The sequence below is a fragment of the Acipenser ruthenus genome, chromosome 5 (assembly GCF_902713425.1).
Source record: "Acipenser ruthenus chromosome 5, fAciRut3.2 maternal haplotype, whole genome shotgun sequence".
NCBI lineage: Eukaryota > Metazoa > Chordata > Actinopteri > Acipenseriformes > Acipenseridae > Acipenser > Acipenser ruthenus.
This window is the reverse complement of record NC_081193.1, coordinates 53,762,661-53,779,762: the sequence shown is the minus strand read 5'-3', so window position 1 is coordinate 53,779,762 and position 17,102 is coordinate 53,762,661. Positions and strand designations below refer to the sequence as shown.

At 39.5% G+C, this 17,102-nt stretch overlaps 1 protein-coding gene across 1 annotated transcript; it reads right to left on the bottom strand.

Moving 5' to 3' along the window:
- Positions 1–363: 363 nt before the first annotated feature.
- Positions 364–16,743, bottom strand: LOC117403126 (cathepsin B-like). The gene is made up of 10 exons (XM_034005142.3): positions 16,549–16,743; positions 12,621–12,747; positions 11,937–12,022; positions 8,331–8,445; positions 7,756–7,871; positions 7,416–7,501; positions 7,096–7,242; positions 6,197–6,313; positions 4,522–4,650; positions 364–1,119 (listed from the first exon to the last, which is right to left on the bottom strand). Exons 2-10 carry the CDS (start codon positions 12,744–12,746, stop codon positions 1,043–1,045), a joined length of 999 nt encoding a protein of 332 aa, XP_033861033.1. The 5' UTR covers position 12,747; positions 16,549–16,743; the 3' UTR covers positions 364–1,042.
- Between the last annotated feature and the right edge of the window lie 359 nt (positions 16,744–17,102).

The window sequence follows — 17,102 nt, the reverse complement described above, 5'->3', positions numbered from 1 at the left end:
AAGGACTATATTGCAGTGATCTCTCGGGAAGAGATCTTTTTGTTCTCCTGACCCAAGCAGAAAGGAGACCAGGAGTTCATCAGATAAGGTAAGAAACTGGTTAACACAAGGTTCCTCAAAAGGGTATCCTCTAACGAAAAAGGAGTTCCAATACAAACATTATTAGGACACATAATCCAGTATATTAGGTCTTGGTTATTAGATGTATTACAGGTCCAGTACAGTCATGCAAGTGAAGTGTATTTGTATATGATACAATGGTTTCTCCTAAAATTATATTGTTTTGCCAGGAATGTGTGTGTCAAGGAAGTAGCTTGTAGCTATATTCCAAGACTTACAATTGCTTAATAAACAAATCCACAATTGGAATTAACAGAAAACCTTTATTAAAAAAACAAATCAATCAATTTAAAACAAGAAATGATTATCAAATTTTGCTACACTCCAGTGAATAACATCCTTTTACATTAAAAATGATCTTTTTCAAATTGCGTTTGTTTACTGTAGGCAAACTAGCATCAGTAGCGTCTCAATGTCAGGTGCCCTCACTGATTTTGATATAGGTCACACTCAAGTTTATGAACTGGGTCAATATAAAACAATTACAATAACTGGTTATAAGATGGAAGACTATTGATCTGCTACTGGTCCTGTTAACAGCTCAACTTATACGATGCAGTGTTAGTTTCAAGATTTTAATCTTTGCTGAAAAGTCACTGCAACCTATCAATTTTAGGAGCTGTCTATTTACATTACAGTTGTAAATCATACTTGTGATTTTTAAAATAAAAATACTGATTTAAAAAAAAAAAAAATGCTAAATGTGAATTATACACTGTTTCATTATTATTTGCAGCTAAACAAGCGTCTCTCCAAGCCATATATTAGGACAACGCTCACAGCAGGATTGGGTCCAATCTATTCCCCTGCCCCCCCAGTAAGTGGTGCTTTGTCAATTTTGTGTTGCTACAGAAACACCCCTGGTGAAGATACAGAGGGTGATGTTCTGTTGACTTCCTGGTTAAAGCCTGTTGGAAGAGGATTAACTTTTAGGCTTGCCAGCAACAATCTCAGATTCGATTCCACAGTGATCCTGTCCACGCAGAATCTTAAAGAACCCTGGAAGAGGAACGATAAATAAATAAAACAGAATTAGTGGCAGCATTTAACCAAGGTAACACCGATTAGCTGAAGAAATTACTACGGCAGCAACTAGAAAATAAAAATGTGTTCCTGTTTTAGCTAGTCCCTGCAGAAAGACTCATTCTCATTAGAAGTTAATGTATGGGGTGTAATGCAGATCATCTAGTTAAGTGGGCTTATCTGGGAGATTGGAATGCAAAAGAGATGAGAGAATGGCTAGCAGGTCTCCCATCTTCGCATTCTAATCTTCCAGATAAGGTGCAGATATCAGGTGTTTAAAACTGTCAAGGACACTTGCGATGCTCAAGATTTTCAATTCTGCTGTGAGCAGTCCGATATCCTGGATGAAAACTGGACACTGATTAAGACCATTGTTACATGTAACTGTTAAGGGCAATATTATAATATTGTAAAACTCTACTGGTTTAGAAATTGTTAAACAAGCAGAAATCTATGTTTGCCTAAAATAAGACTTAGCTAAACTATGACCTAACTTAATAACAACGATGGAGCCCCTTGGAATGTGCTTGTAGTCAAGTTTATCAGCAGAAGCAGCCTAACCTAAACAGAGGCCCCTCGCTTGTAAGTCTTATCTGAAAACGTACTAGGAACTTTGTACCAGAAGAAAATATTTTAGCAAGCAAGGCTTCATTTACTGACATAAACAGAAGCTTTAACTTAGACTGGTTGGCTGTTAATTCTTATCTAAGGTGAGTGATGGAGCTCCAGAGTACTAGAGAAATATATTTTAAACTTAGGCAGGGCTCACTGACAAAACAGGTGCTTTAATTCTGGGGCACCTTGTTTTTATAATCTTTATCTTAAAGTGATAGAACTCCGTGGTACCACAGAAATATGTTATTAGCTTTAGACATGACCTTATATATCCTGGGTTTAGAAAAACAGGGAAAAGCCAGGCACTGCATATTACTCATTTGAAGGAGTAGCCTGACATTAGAAAGTATATTAACTTAAAAGATAAAGGCTGTCTAAAAAGCCAGATGTTTTAGGTTTAATTAAGCCTTCAGACACATGAAGCAGAGAAAAAGTCTTAAACATCAGGGCAAAACTACAGTTTATTCATCAGTCGAGTTTGGTAACACAGACTCCGCTGGTCCACCTACTGGAGATCTACCTGCGAAGCCAACTGCTGGTGTTGTATTCAGAGCCATGAGTTTGGACAACTGTCCTTTCTTTATTCCGTTTTATATTTCAAGACAAACTTCTCTAAAAGGAATGTAATCTTGAATTTGTATCTCATCTATATTGAAGCAGAAGACTATAAGAATAGGATTATTATACTTAACTTTAGATAGGTTGTTATATTGTATGCTTTAGGATAGTTTTGGTTGCTTTTAGACCAACTAAAAGTACACTGTTACCATATTGCTTTACAGTATTAATGTCTGTAGTTTACAAAAGACTAGATTTTCTAAGAGCTAGGATTCGACGTCGATCTGTGATCACTGGATCCATTTAAGCGTTAATAAACTGAAGGAGTAAATATATACTCAGATTTGTTAAACTTTGAATAAACTGAGTCTGTGTGATTATTGATTGAAGGTTGTCTGGGTATGTGAAAATCTGTAAGCCAGTACATGAATATCCACTGTAGGAGTTTAAACCATATATTTGTCCTTCTGTCAGCCTCCCCTGATTTCTTAGAGAATAAAATAAGTGCTCCAATGTGAAAACAGTGTATGACCAAAAAAAAAAAAAAAAGTACATTCCGGTAATTCAGACATCAATGTATTATAAGTTTTGTTATTTTGTTCAGGTTGACATGCCACATTCTGCATGACTGCCTCATTGTCTGGGAGATAAACTAGTGTTGAGAAGAGACACGCAGGCAGCACGGTTGGAGAAATAAAAAGGTGCAGAGCATGATTATTGTACTGGGGAAACCGTGATTTCAAATCGTCAACTTTATTTACCAAAGTGTATAAAGCATGTAAATAAGCAGTTACATTTTTAGATTTTCACACTGCACTAAAATTATTTTTTATTTATTTATTTTCCAGCACATTTGGAGCTTCTAAAAAGACAAAGTTTAAGAGATTTTGCACTGGCTGGAGGAAGGATACATAACATAAAACATATTAATGTTACTTTTTTATTTTTATAAAATAAGAGAGCCATTTTATAAGCACAACAACTCGCTCCAGGGTGTGTGCTAAGAAATATCCTGGCCTGTGGCAGTTGCGTGCCTTTTTCTTATCAATACTCTAACACTTATTAAAAAATCATTGCCGCAAAATTAGCCAGATTCTTTGCAGAAAATACATCTCTTTGCAGATTTCCGTGGGCACTATTTAGCTGTAAATATGTACAAATAAACCACATGCCCATATTCTTTATTCTGGATACCAATATGCTAAATATTAAATTGTGTTCATTCTAGTGTAGCATTTAAATTTATTCTAAGATTAAGCCCTTCACAATGCTTGATTAGTTCAGTATGATAAGTGGCATCTGATTTTAACCCTTTGCGGTCCTATGTCGGAGCTGGTCCGACATCGCAATTTTCCCTTTCCGGTCCAATGTCGGACCCTGTCCGACCTCAAAAAGACGCAAAAAACAGATCTCTAGTCGTTTTTTCTCCGGAAAAAGCCGAGAAAACCATTCAATGGCCGATAGGAGCCGAGAGATGCCGAAAAAAAAGGGTGTATCTCATGAATACTGATAGACCCGACACCAGATAGATAAACACGGACATAAACAAACAAGACAGCTGCTTCCGCATCCAGCGCTCAAAGAACATAACAGACATTTGCAGAGCTTTTTTGAGATGTTATAGTAACAAAATAACGACTTGGATCGCATTATTGAGGAGTTTGGTGATAAAACGAGTGATCAGGAGATGATTTATCGGTATGTACTACTATTACGAGGTATGTAAAAAATATAGCGAACAAGGGGTGGGGCGGGGCTGGAGATGCAGTACTGAGTGTCCTGTTGATATGCAGTGCCTTTTAAACCTGTTTTACTGTGAAAAAACACACTTTTAAACAGCGCGTCTAAAATAAACTGCACGTGTGAAAATAAATTGGACCCGACACGCGTGAATAAATGGGCCGCTAAGGGTTAAACTTGCTGATGCTTAGACATCTGTTGATAGCAGTAGATGACAAAACAGTTAAATAATTAAGGCATGATTCATTTTGGTACATGGGTATCTATATACTTTAAAAAAAAAAAAAAAAAAAAAAAGGACAACATTTGGGTAAGCCATTCTTCAGATACATGCCAAAAAATGTGTGGTGTGATACATATGTATGACTACTTCCACTATATACACATATGTAGGGGATTTCATCCCCAGCGGGGGATAATAGTTAGAAAATAAGACACACGACCTATTCCAACAGGGACTCTTACCATTTTCACCCCAGTCAGTGTTCCAGGAGTTAGCTGCCAGCCAGTACGGGGTGCTTCCCTCCACTCCCCAGCCTAGGATCTTGATAGCGTGACCACCAACAGCCTCACCACTCACATGCTGGTACACTCCTGCAAGAGACAGGATCACAAACACATTAAGACAACATGCAAGTCTGAGGTTCCTTACAGCTTGCCACGTTCATCACTAATGCACTGCAGGTATTCAGCATGTTGTGCCTTGGACACCTCACATTGTATGGACACTTGAACCATGGCATCTTGTTAAATCTATTTTAATTCCTTGTATTGATCTGGCCAATATATAGCCCAGAACGAAGACTTTAACCCTTTGCTGCCGACATGCTCTAATTTCGATACTAGGATGTCGATTACAAAACATATCATCTCAGCCGTCCAACCAGCACGCTTGTTTTTTTTTTTCTTCTTGTCTTCATTGAGTCATAGCCACGACTACGGTGAATGCCTCCATGTAACTGGTTTAGGGCTGGGTGTGTGGGACTTTTTTTTACAAGGATGATTAATTTGCGTCTGCCATTACAGCCGAGTTCAATGCGGTACTCACATTTGAAACACGTATCTCCCCTTCTACACGCCCTAGAATGCATCCGAAAGCCAAGAACCGGGAATAATTACATCGCTTTATTTTATTAGGTTTTATTTAAAAAAAAAAAAACTTATACGCTTTAAAAAAAAAAATACTTCTGGAATGCTGTGTGTGCGTTTGATTGTGTGCAGGGCAGGAGATGGCGACTGAGACCAAAAATTAAGCTACTGTACAGACATCTGAGATTTCCCCTTTTATTTATTTACTGTTATTTTAATTATATTTGTTTTTATTTTATGTCCGGTTTTGAAAATGTTTCTCCGGACGGAGGCAGAACTAATGTAAACGAGTTGCATGTATCTGATGTCTAAATAACTTAAGTGTAACTTCAATCTTTTAATTATTATTAGTGTACTTTCCCTGTTTTCTTCGTTTCCGTGTGTGTAAAACGATGGATAATTACTTAGATGTAGTTATTACTTTTATCATCATTTAGCTAATTTTTTATTGGTAGTACGTTTTTTTTGTCATTTGTTTTGTCTTTGTTACCAATACAGTAGCATACTGTATTCGCACGCATTACAAAACCCTGTATAGCTCTGCAACTGTACAAGCTATTTCAACTTGCGTAAAATTGCGACGCTCCTATATACTCTAAGTTTTTTTCTACATCGTTTAGAAAAAATAGTACATTTGTATGTTTTACAAATATTTATTATACACTTTTTTATATTTTTTGGAAGGCATGGCTTGTGAAAAAAAATATATAACATCCCACAATCAAACATATTACATAATTGGAAAGGTCTACTTAATGCCTTTCTGTTGATCTATTGGGTTTTAATTTCTGATTTACGGTTACCAAACTAAAAGTGCCAACACAAAGTTGTCATATATTCACGCCCAAATATGGTCAATCCCCGTAGGCGGTACAGGGTTAAAGTGTTTTTTGCCGGGACTATGGTGAACCAATGCTCAAGGTTTCAAATATCCCTCTCTCGAATTAGGACGTGAACTTCAGACCATGCTAGCACAGCTAGCTACAGAGGAGAATGCACTTTTTCAATTCAGGATGGATAGATTACCTTGTGCAAGGCTATCAGAACTTACCGGTCTTGTACATGAGGAAATCCTCATAGACTATAAAAGCGCCCTCGACTGGCCCATTCTTGTAGAGCTCTGTCATGATCTGCTTCTCCGAAGAGGGCACTGCATAGGACGTCACCCCTGCAGAACAGACACTTAACTATCCATCTGCACATGCTTACACCTGCACATTTATTCAATGACTAACAAGTTACTCTCTCGAAATGAAACTGTGTAACCTTTGGATAATGGTTATTTGGAGCCATGAGCTGGGTATTGCGGATACTAAAACAAATAAATAATTTTAGTTAACAAAATAAACATGGTATAATCTCTAAAGTCTACAATGCATTTAAAACAGATAAAGGCCTCAGGAAAAAGGGGGCTATTGTAAAATTTAGAAGAAAGTGTGGATTTCAGATTTACAAAAAAAACTATTTTGGAACACTTGGTCATCTTTAAGTCAGTGTGGCACATCCAGTAAAAGGTGCTTCACGGGGAGTGCAGGATGCACCCTATAGCCTGGAGATCGCAGGTTCAAATCCAGGCTGTGTCATTGCCGACCGTGACCGGGGGTTCCTAGGGGGGCGGCGCACAATTGGCCGAGCGCCGCCCTGGTAGGGAGGGCTTAGGTCGGCAGGGCACTTCACATTTCACTATGCACCAGTGACCCCGGTGGCTGATAGGGCACCTGCAGGTCTGCAGTGGAGCCATTCAGATCTGTGTTGTCCTCCGGCACTATAGATCTGGTGGCTTCACTGTGGATCTGCAGTGCAAAAAATGACGGCTCTGTTTCCCCAAGGCGCCGGGGGGTTGCAGCGGTGAATCGGGATTAATAACACACTTGGCAGTGCTAAATCATTGGCAACGACTAAATTTACATTAAAAAAATAAAATGGGATGGTAGCCCTTCCCCTCCTTACCATAGCGCTTATCTTGCTTGTAGGAGGGGCTGTATCCATCCTCACACTGTAGCACACACTTAGGGGTGTCTCCTTTTTCACCAGTGCAAGGGGGTCGGGAGCCATTTACATGGTGCTCACAGGGAGGGATTGAGTATGGACGGCAACCTGGGGAGAAAAAAAAAAGTATAAGCTTGTCCCTCATGAGGAGATGTGTCAGCCTGGGGCATGTCCCTTTCAGAGCAGTCAAAAGGGACTCCCATTGCAAACCAGCTAATGATGTCCACCATTAGGAGGGGGTGTCCCAATACATAGGGAGAGTTTTCACATTCACTACTCACCCACATGCGAGTCGTATAATCCACCAGATACCAGTCCTTTCTCGGTCCAGAAGTTCCAGGCTGCAGAGGGATACCCCCCATTACACCTGTAACAGGGACATACACTCAACACTTACTGCATTAGAAATAAAGGAAAGAGACCCATCAAAACTACATGTTACCACCAGTAAGACCAGAAGACAACTTGGAGACTGTACAGCAGTCAATACAAGGCTGTTGTCCCCCCAGGGTTACCAGTCACATTCCCTGTGATGAAGGCAAATCCTCTTGGTATTCCTCTTGTATCTCCACAATTTTTCCAGGCTGCCATTACCAAAATCGACCCTTCCTAATGCCTTACCCCATGCCACATGAGTCACAGCAGGAGAGCAGATCCTCTGCAGAGATCTCAACGCTGACCTTCCCATTAGACTGAACGCAGAACCGGTCAGAGATTGCCTCGGCAGCACCAAAAGCCTACCAGAAAGAGAAAAGCAATGACAGAAGACCTAAAGAAACAAACATTGAGGGGAGGCGGCTACAGTTGTGACCAGATTCTTCACACCCCATCCCTGTAGCAGTGCTATCTGTTTCCTAAATTGTTTTCACTCCTTTTTCTATACTTTGCAGAAAAAAGGTGTCCATTTTGAAAAATACTATATATAAAACAAGGATTTGGTCAGTTACGTGCATCGCCTACACACCACAGCTGTAAATACAAAAATACAGAGATTGATATCTTAAAGTAATTCACAGTGAAATCATGCGAGAACATGAAACAGGTTTACATATAGTATTCCACCTTGTACATCTCAAATTAAGCATCTCAGAGTTGCAACTCCTATCACTTTTTTGAACAAATTGTTACTTGCTGCCGGCAACATAAAGCTGTATAATATATACTGGAGTTTTGTAGAGCAGTATAGAGTCCCTTACCCAGCAAGAGCCACAAGAGCCCTGGTCTCGGATCTCCTGGATTGTCGGGCAGTTGGGCCACTGCTCCCTGGGGTCAAAGCTATCAGGTAGTTTGACATCACCAGTGTACTCCACCCTACAGAGAAAAGAGCAGATACATAATGAGTGTGTGAGAGAATCGGCCAACAGATGAGACATTACAGCGGTCAATACAAACAAATTAGAAAACTTCAATATCATCAGCCAATTAGCTTCCAGGTATAGCAGGTATTAATACACAGAAGATTCCCACCGGAACGCAACCACATCACCTGTGAATCAAATTTAAAATCAGTTCACGCAAGTACTGGCTATTTCATTTTGACTTGCTGCATTTAAGCTTAGTTCACAAATAATTCAGTCGTTGCCACTTATTTTTATTATTTTCTCCCAATTTGGAATGGCCAATTATTTTATTAAGCTCAGCTCACCGCTACCACCCCTGCGCTGACTCGGGAGCGCGAAGACGAACACACACTGTCCTCCGAGGCATGTGCCGTCAGCCGACCGCTTTTTTTGACTCACACCTAAAGTATTCAATTGTCATTTCATATTTTTCTTATGACTTTTTGACGAGAGAGTTTTGTTATTGTGTTTAACACTAGAACGACTAAGGCGGTCAGGTTAATATTGGTGAAGGTATGTGTTTTGTGTTTTGTGCTGTACTGTATTTACGTCCGTGTTTACGTTTGTGAGTCCTTTGAATAAATGTTAAATGTGTTTTGTTTAGAGTTTGTCTGTTATTTGTTTATAATTAAATGTGTGCACCAGCATTTACAACACAAACCTGCATTCTCTGCCTCCTGAGTCTCTCTTCCTGATTACAACAGCCTGGTCAGTGGCGTCATCCTGTCACATATGGGGATTAGAAGTGGGATACAGCACCACCGTCACAGGCCAGGAGGGAGACTGTACTGCAGGTACACTTATTTTTCTGGATTTTTTGTGTGGAGTGGAAGAATATTTATTTTAAAAAAATAATAATAATAATTAAAATTGGACAGCTGGATCTGGGGGAACCGTGACACAGCCCAAATGAAGTGGGATGATGGGCTGGAGGACCTCAGTGGTCTTGGAGAGAGGATGGTGCCTTGCATGTGGCGAATACGGGCACACTGTGGTATGCTGCCCCCTCCAAGAGGAAGAGGAGAAGCTGTCGGCCCAGAAAAAGAGGGGAGCGTCCAGTGCCCAGAAGGGGGAGCACGAGCGTCCAAGAGGGGTAAGACCACATTTCATGCGCCCAAGAAGGGGAAGCCTAGTGAGAGAGGGAGAGCCTCACCAGTCTCTAGAGATAGGAGACTACCTGCTGCTCCCGCCTCTACCGCCAGAGGCATACTGCCTGCAGCTCCCACCACCGCAAGAGGAAGACTACCTGATGCTCCCATCGCTTCCCGAGGATCAACTCCTGCTTGAGCCTGAAAAGCCTGCACCGCCCAGGGACTTGTTTGCACAAGCAGCAGTTTCGTTGCGGGAGGTTCTGTGGCCAGGGCCTGGGAGGAGGAGGAGGTCAGGAGACCAACTCCACCAGCAGCAGTTCCGTTGCCGGAGTGCCCTGTGCCACTAGCAGCAATTGCGTAGTCAGCCTTGCCTTTGCAGGCCACATGTCTGGAGGAAGCAGCCTTTCCGCTGCTGGAATGCCCTGCGCCGCTGGCAGCACTTGCGCGGACAACATTAACGCCCATGGGCCCCCTGATGCCTCCGTTCCTGGCCCAGGGCTATTGCCGAGACTTTGGGGAATTTAAGGGGGGAGGTGGCTGTTGAGGCCATTTGTGCCGAGCACAAAGGGGGGAGATGTGTGACGAGGTACCCTCGCTCTGGGGTTTATTTTTGGGTTTTTTTGTATAGTTTGGGTTACGTAGAACGGGGGAGCTAATATATATTGGTATGTGAGCATGGGGATGTGGGTTTGTGCAATAGTGGTGACAGGGAGGTAGTTAAAATCCTCCCTGTAAACACACGTGGGAATGTGGATGGAGTCGTGAATTGAATAAATGATTAAGGCTCCAGCCACAGGTGTATGAATGGGGTGATCACGGGCGAGTGATCATGAGAATTAATGTTGGTGAAAGTATACGTTTTGTGTTCTGTACTGTATTTACATCCATTTTTGTTTACGTTTGTTTTGAATAACCTTTTGTTTTGGCCCTGTACCGTTTGAGGATACACGTTATGCAATATGTCTGTATGTAAAACACATCTCTGTTCAAATGTCAGTTTACTTACAATGTTTTGGTTGTGTAGATGCTTTATGACGTTCCTGAATAAAATTACAACTTATATTCAATTGGTGTTGCTACAACCATTTAATGCACCTGCAATTTCTCTTTTCATTGTTAACATCCCGACAACTTTTTACACTTAACTTTAAAGTCTGTTTCACAGGTCTTTTCAAAATGGCCACTCTACACTGGGGTTTGAGATCTGTCCTCTAAAATCACTGCAGGATACCAAAATCCCCCCCCCCCAAAAAAGTGGTTCTGTACCACGTCATGGATCGTTATTGCTGTGTTACCTGTAGGCAATAATCTTTACACTATCAGTGCACTAGAGCGGCCATTTTGAAAAGAGCTTTGAAAACAGACTTTAAAAGTTAAGTTTAAAAAGTTGTAAGGATGTTAATGAAAAGAAATTGTAGGTACGTTATTTAAACAGTTGTAGCAATATGTGGGGACGTGTAACACTATTTTTCAAAGCCCAGCCACCTACTGTTTAAAGAACGCGCATGCTGCAACAGTAAATCTCAAAACACTGGTATTAGCATAATTTCACTGAATAGCCCCGGGTTGCACCAGTTTGTAAATTAGCCCCATAATATTTTTTTGCGATGTGCTGTTGTGTACATGTGACATTATGGTGTTCTTGCCATGAATCCAACTCCTTTGTCTTTACCATCATCTGCTGTGTTGCCAAAATGTTCTTCAACAGATGTTCGAAATAATTACCTCTTTCAGGCTATTGACTTTATAATGCAGCTTAATTACTGTGTAATAGTTTTCAGTCAATGAATATATTTAATATATAATAGTACATTTGTACAGACTTAATACAAATGTGCCAATAAATTTGTCATGAACACATTTTAAATTGCTTAAGTTAAAATGTTTTTTTTTTATATATATATATATAAACTACTAGAAATTGTGTCATAGTAATCTGTTTCTAACATTCACTAAATGCTTATATTTAAACATGTTTTCTTGAATTTTTATATTATGTGCAGGGTGCAAATACTTTTGTCTGTGACTCTATATTACTATATTATAGTCACCAGGGATATGCATATCCAATTTCATCTGAACCAGCTTGTAAAGGATTGCTCGTTGGTTGAATGGCAAGCCCAGGTCTTGCCTTTCCGTTCAATTCATGGGTTAAGATGCCAATTCATAACAAGTTGTTGCATATCAAAGGCATGCAAATGAAGTTGCCATGCCAAGAAATCAGAAAGCCAGTTGAACCTGTCTGAAATCAGAAAGGCGACTGGACCAGACCGACTGGTGCTCTGCGATTTCATACTGTACTGCTTTAGCTCTGTCTTCAAGAAAAAAAAAAACGAATCCCATTAACCCTCCAAATGACCTTCACACTCACATTACAGGGAGCTTGGGGCCATTGAGGAAGGTCCCACAGAGCTTCTTAACATAGCTCGGGTCAGCTTTAGGGAAATTGTGTCCGGCCTGGAAAGAGAGGTAAGGACAGTTAGCTGCAAGAGGCATTTCCATGAATACACCAAGAAGCTGCACAGTACAAATATACCCCCTCTGGACTACATCAGAAGTGATATATGCCGTATCAATGTAAAGTATTTCCATTTCCAGTTCTTGCTGGGTTCTTTTCAACTGTGTTTGAATGGGAAAATCCTTAAATTCTTCTGGTCAATACTTGTCTGTATCAATATTATACTGTACAGCAAGTTGCTACGTGAATCAAGCTGAATGTTGCTTTTTATTACACTGAGCTGGTCTCAAATTTGACATTACATTTTTGTCCTAAATTCTCAAAAAAGGGTCTAATAGGGAGGTCATCCCTTCTGGATTGAAGAGACCCAAGAAATCTGCAAGACTATCAACTGGTTTCACATAGGCAAGGTAGTCCAAAGTTTGTGCTAATCAAAGTCTGTGGATGCCATATATAATTTTTTTAAAAGGTTGTATTTAGATCTATGAAGAACTGAATGGCTACTTCCTGCCCCTTAGCACTGTAATGCTTTGTGAGGGCAGGGTCCAACACTGACCAGCATAAGGACAGAGCGCCAAGGCCATACAAACTTCTTACCTTCCAGGTGGTGTTGGCCTTGTTGATGTAGTTGATGAGCTCATTTGACAGAGGTGGGAGATGAGGCAGCGTACGTGCTCTGGCGAGCACCGAGAGGAGGCAAAGCAAGGCAACTAGGCACCACATGCTGGAGAGACAGAGAGGAAGGACTCAAACACAAAATCCTAAGAACCTTATCACCCGAGCACCAATTTTACATACCTACATACCCAAATGACCCTTTGGTAACCGATAAGGTTATGTGCAACACTTTTCTGGTCATTTGTCAGACAATAAATGCATTAACCACCTTAAACTAGTTTTTACAGTACATTACTCAATTCAAGAAAGATTACACAGTAAAATAAACATTTTATATACATAACAAATATTCAAGTTTATGTAGTGTGCCCAAAATTACGCACACAATATATAAAATGCCCATAAATTAACAAGTCTTCAGTGACAGTCGAGCGATGTGAAGTGTACAAAAACATACCCGCCATTGGCATATAAGTATGAGAAATCAACCCGCACTTGGCGAGCCCTGTGAATAGATCTGCACAGAACTCCTAGTTTTTTTTTTTTATATATGAGCAGTAGTAGTGCAGTGCTCCCGTATAATCTTCATCAGGGTATTGAAGAAGACAGATATAGCACTGCTACACTAAAGGAAAAAAAATATGCAATTTATGCACTTGTAATAAATTGTTTCCACAATCCTTATGCAAATGAATTTACAGTATGGTTTGCCACATGTAGTGACAACTTGCAACCATAACTCACAGGGACGTTAACTTTGTGACAGCAACTTCCCTGAAAACCAAAAGGACATTCTACTTGTCTGCTGGTCAGAGTATAGCCTAGGCGATAATCACAGAGTCACCATTCTCTACTGCATTTTTGTAACTGCAGAGCAGGTTAGCTAAAACACCATGACACAGGCTTGACCTACACAAGTAATTCCTTCCTATCAGCAAACAGAGTAAACAACTGACTCACTTCAAGTTTACCAGCAATCATGCTGTTCGTCACCATGAGCTAGATTCTGAGAAGCAGAGAACTTGTGGTAAAAGCATATTGTAGTCTAGAAAGTCAACACAATGCCAGATAGTTAATTTTCTAGATTTCTTGCTGAACACCTTCTTATAAACAAATGTATGGACAAAGTTTGAGTTTAGAGTAATTGAGGCAACCATGATGTACCTATTATGTAATCATTTTAGCAAACCTAATTACAAGCCAAATTTAGTATACAGGTAATTTAGATTAAAAAAATACCTCAAAAAATGACAAGTCTCTCTCAATGTCCTTAATTCAAATGCTATAGTTATGCATGAAATACAGGTAAAACATCAGCTTGAGTTTCACCACACATGGATGAATGCTTCTGCTAAATAATGAAAAAAAAATAGGTACAACAAATGTTTCCTTTGCAACCCCACCCACTGCTTTGTGGTAATAACTTGTTAGACACATTAAATGCTGTAATGCAAAACAAAAACGTATGTAATCTGAATTAACACTAAAACTTCAACTCTAAACCACGTAGATTCTTAAGTGCATTTAATACAGATTGGTTGAAGAGCAAACAAGAGCCATTGTCTATGGGTTTGCCTTTTCATTCTAATGTAATCAAAACAGAACTGCAGACTCATTGAGAACCTGAGCCAATCTACAGCACATACAGTAACCTAGGAGGAGTACAAAAAGAGTAATCTTACACACAAAATGTGATGTAAGGAAATGTTAATAAAAACTGTTGAGGCAAGAAGTACTTTTTTTTTTTTTTTTTGGTTGCTGCCTGTGCCGACAGACAAACAAGCAGACTTGTAGGTCCAAACAAGAGTGCAGGCAACCTCGCACCCCCTCCCTCCCTTCATTTACAGACCCAGTATTAAACCTGGCAAGGTGACCGAGGGGCAGGACAGCAGACTAAACAACCGACATGTTTTGTAACTTCAGACCTCAAAGAGTTTTGATTTTAGCTACTTTGGCAGTTCAGATTACAACAGCTGTCTCTCATTTTGTTTATATAAATTATGCAAGTTGATACCCTGGCTTGAACAAGAAAGTTGCATAACGTATAGCTTTAGTCAATAGGGTGTTCAAAGTTAAGTTTCAGTTCTTCTACTAAACTTTAGCCATCATCACACTTTGCTGTTTGAACATTTTAGTACATTATGTATTGTTTACTACATAGGTAACAGTTTTCTTAGTTTAATTACACATTTTCTAAACATTAGTTTTACCACAGAAGCTAAACTGTACAGTCCAAGGTCCATGGTGTAGTAAAATGCTACAATAATGCCATTACTTGCATCTCATGAGACAAGTGAGTAAATCTGTATGATGCTTTAAAAACACATGAAGAAATATGTAAAGGCCTATAGCCTACCTCAAAATACACAGTATTTTAAAGCTGAAAGTGATAATACCTATCAAGAAACTACTATAGGCTAAATAATATTTTAGTTGTCTTGAGACTTTCCTCAGGGCTACTGTATATTGTGAGCCATTAGTAAAGTATCCAATACTATAGGGAGGGAAATCAATTTTGGTGCATTAGAGAAAATGGATTTTATGAGAAATGGAATATACCTAGAAGAGGCATGGATTTATGAAACCGTTGTAAGATCATGAATCATACCTCACACTATTCTCTGCAGACATTTACATAAATCCATGGAACAAACAGATTTGGGACTGATTTCACTCATAGATTTAACAAAAGTAAAGCAACCTAAATCAGATCAGAGCGGTACAGGGTCAAAAAAAAAAATAATCATGTTGGAACTCCGTAGTACAGTATTTTCCAAAAACTACCAAGGTTATGGTCACTCCTTCTACAATGAGTTTTAGTATTGTCCTTATTATAAAAAGAACTGAAGACTAAAAAACGCCATATTTTCTATTACATCAAGACAATCGTAATGTAATATTGGTACCCGCCCACTTAGATTTCTCCGATGCTCAACAAACGCAGACAAATACAATGTTTTTAAAATCAGAAAAAGCTGCAATGGTAGTACTGTATCAGATGCATTAAACCCTATTCTTGAATGGGTTATGCACAAGCAACCACCCCTTTTCCAAGATAAATACTATTGTAAACAACTTGCCAAACATTTAAACGTGTGGATAGACTTAGTTTTAACCTTTAACCTTTACAAACAGATATTATTGTGCCAAGCGTTTAAAAAAAATTGAATTTGCCGCCATTTCATAGCACTTCATTTGCACCGATGAAACATAACCGACAGATATGGTTGTATTATTGTAGAACTTTAAGAATAAAACAAAATATATTTCGACAAGGAATTGCATTACGAGTGAGCGAATATCCTAACATGAAAATCCCGTGTTCGTCCCAGCACTAATTAAAAAGCGTTTTTAATGGTGTTACTATACACCGATTTTATTTATCCCGTGCCAAAAATAAACCATACATCTCTGCTTAATCCATATTAAATATATTTTTTTTGTGTGTGTGTGTATATATATATTCCCGTTCTTCGGGGATTTCCTTAAATGTCCCTGTCCTCTAGTCGGTGGGCCTGATGACAGCGTACAATTTTCTGGCCCTATACCAGTACAATACAACTGCACTAAACCATGACGATCCTACACTATTAACAATGTATATTATTATAACTCCCGATCTATCCCCAACAACGTTTTTTCAAACTCCCAAAAGATGAATTTTCTCTACTGTTGTTTAACACGGAGGCATGGCTATGATTCATAAATACCAACAGCATACAAACAACCGGACATATTTGGATAGTTTTGTTGTACAATGAACAACTCGAAATTTTGTTTCACTCAACCTCTAGTTTAGCAGCATTATATATAAGTTATAACTTGCATTAACTGACACATACATCGTTAGTTTCGGTAGGCAGATCAGATAATTTAAAATAGCAGGGCATGATAAGTTTACAATTACCTTTGAGAGTAAACTGAACCCAACGCCGTCTTGCAGTTTTAGCTAGCTAGCTCGTTCACCTTCTCTTGTTGGTTTGATTCTTCCTCTGGTTTAAGCTCAGACAACGATGAGATCACGTGAAAAATCATGTGGTCTGAGAGCGCGTGATGACTATCCGGAAGGATTAGATCGGACACGCCCATGGAAACTGCAAGCAGCAGTGCGCACGGCAGCACAAAGAAATATTCACTGAGGGCATCAGATGATTTTTAAGGGTTAGGTTTAGGGTTAGGTATTGAGAATTAATTGATGGTCCACGGCCAATACCCCACGAACCCTAGGTTTAGTGTTAGATTATTGTTGTGTATTTAATACCCCACGAACCTTAGGTTTAGTGTTAGATTACTGTTGTGTATTTAATACCCTACGAACCTTAGGTTTAGGGTTAGGTTATTGTTATGAAATAAATTTAGTTTTAGTACCTAAATTCATCACCCTTATCATGTGATTGGGCTGAGCATATAATGACGACGTCAATTACGAATTGCACACGCAGCAGTACCCTGTCTGAGCTG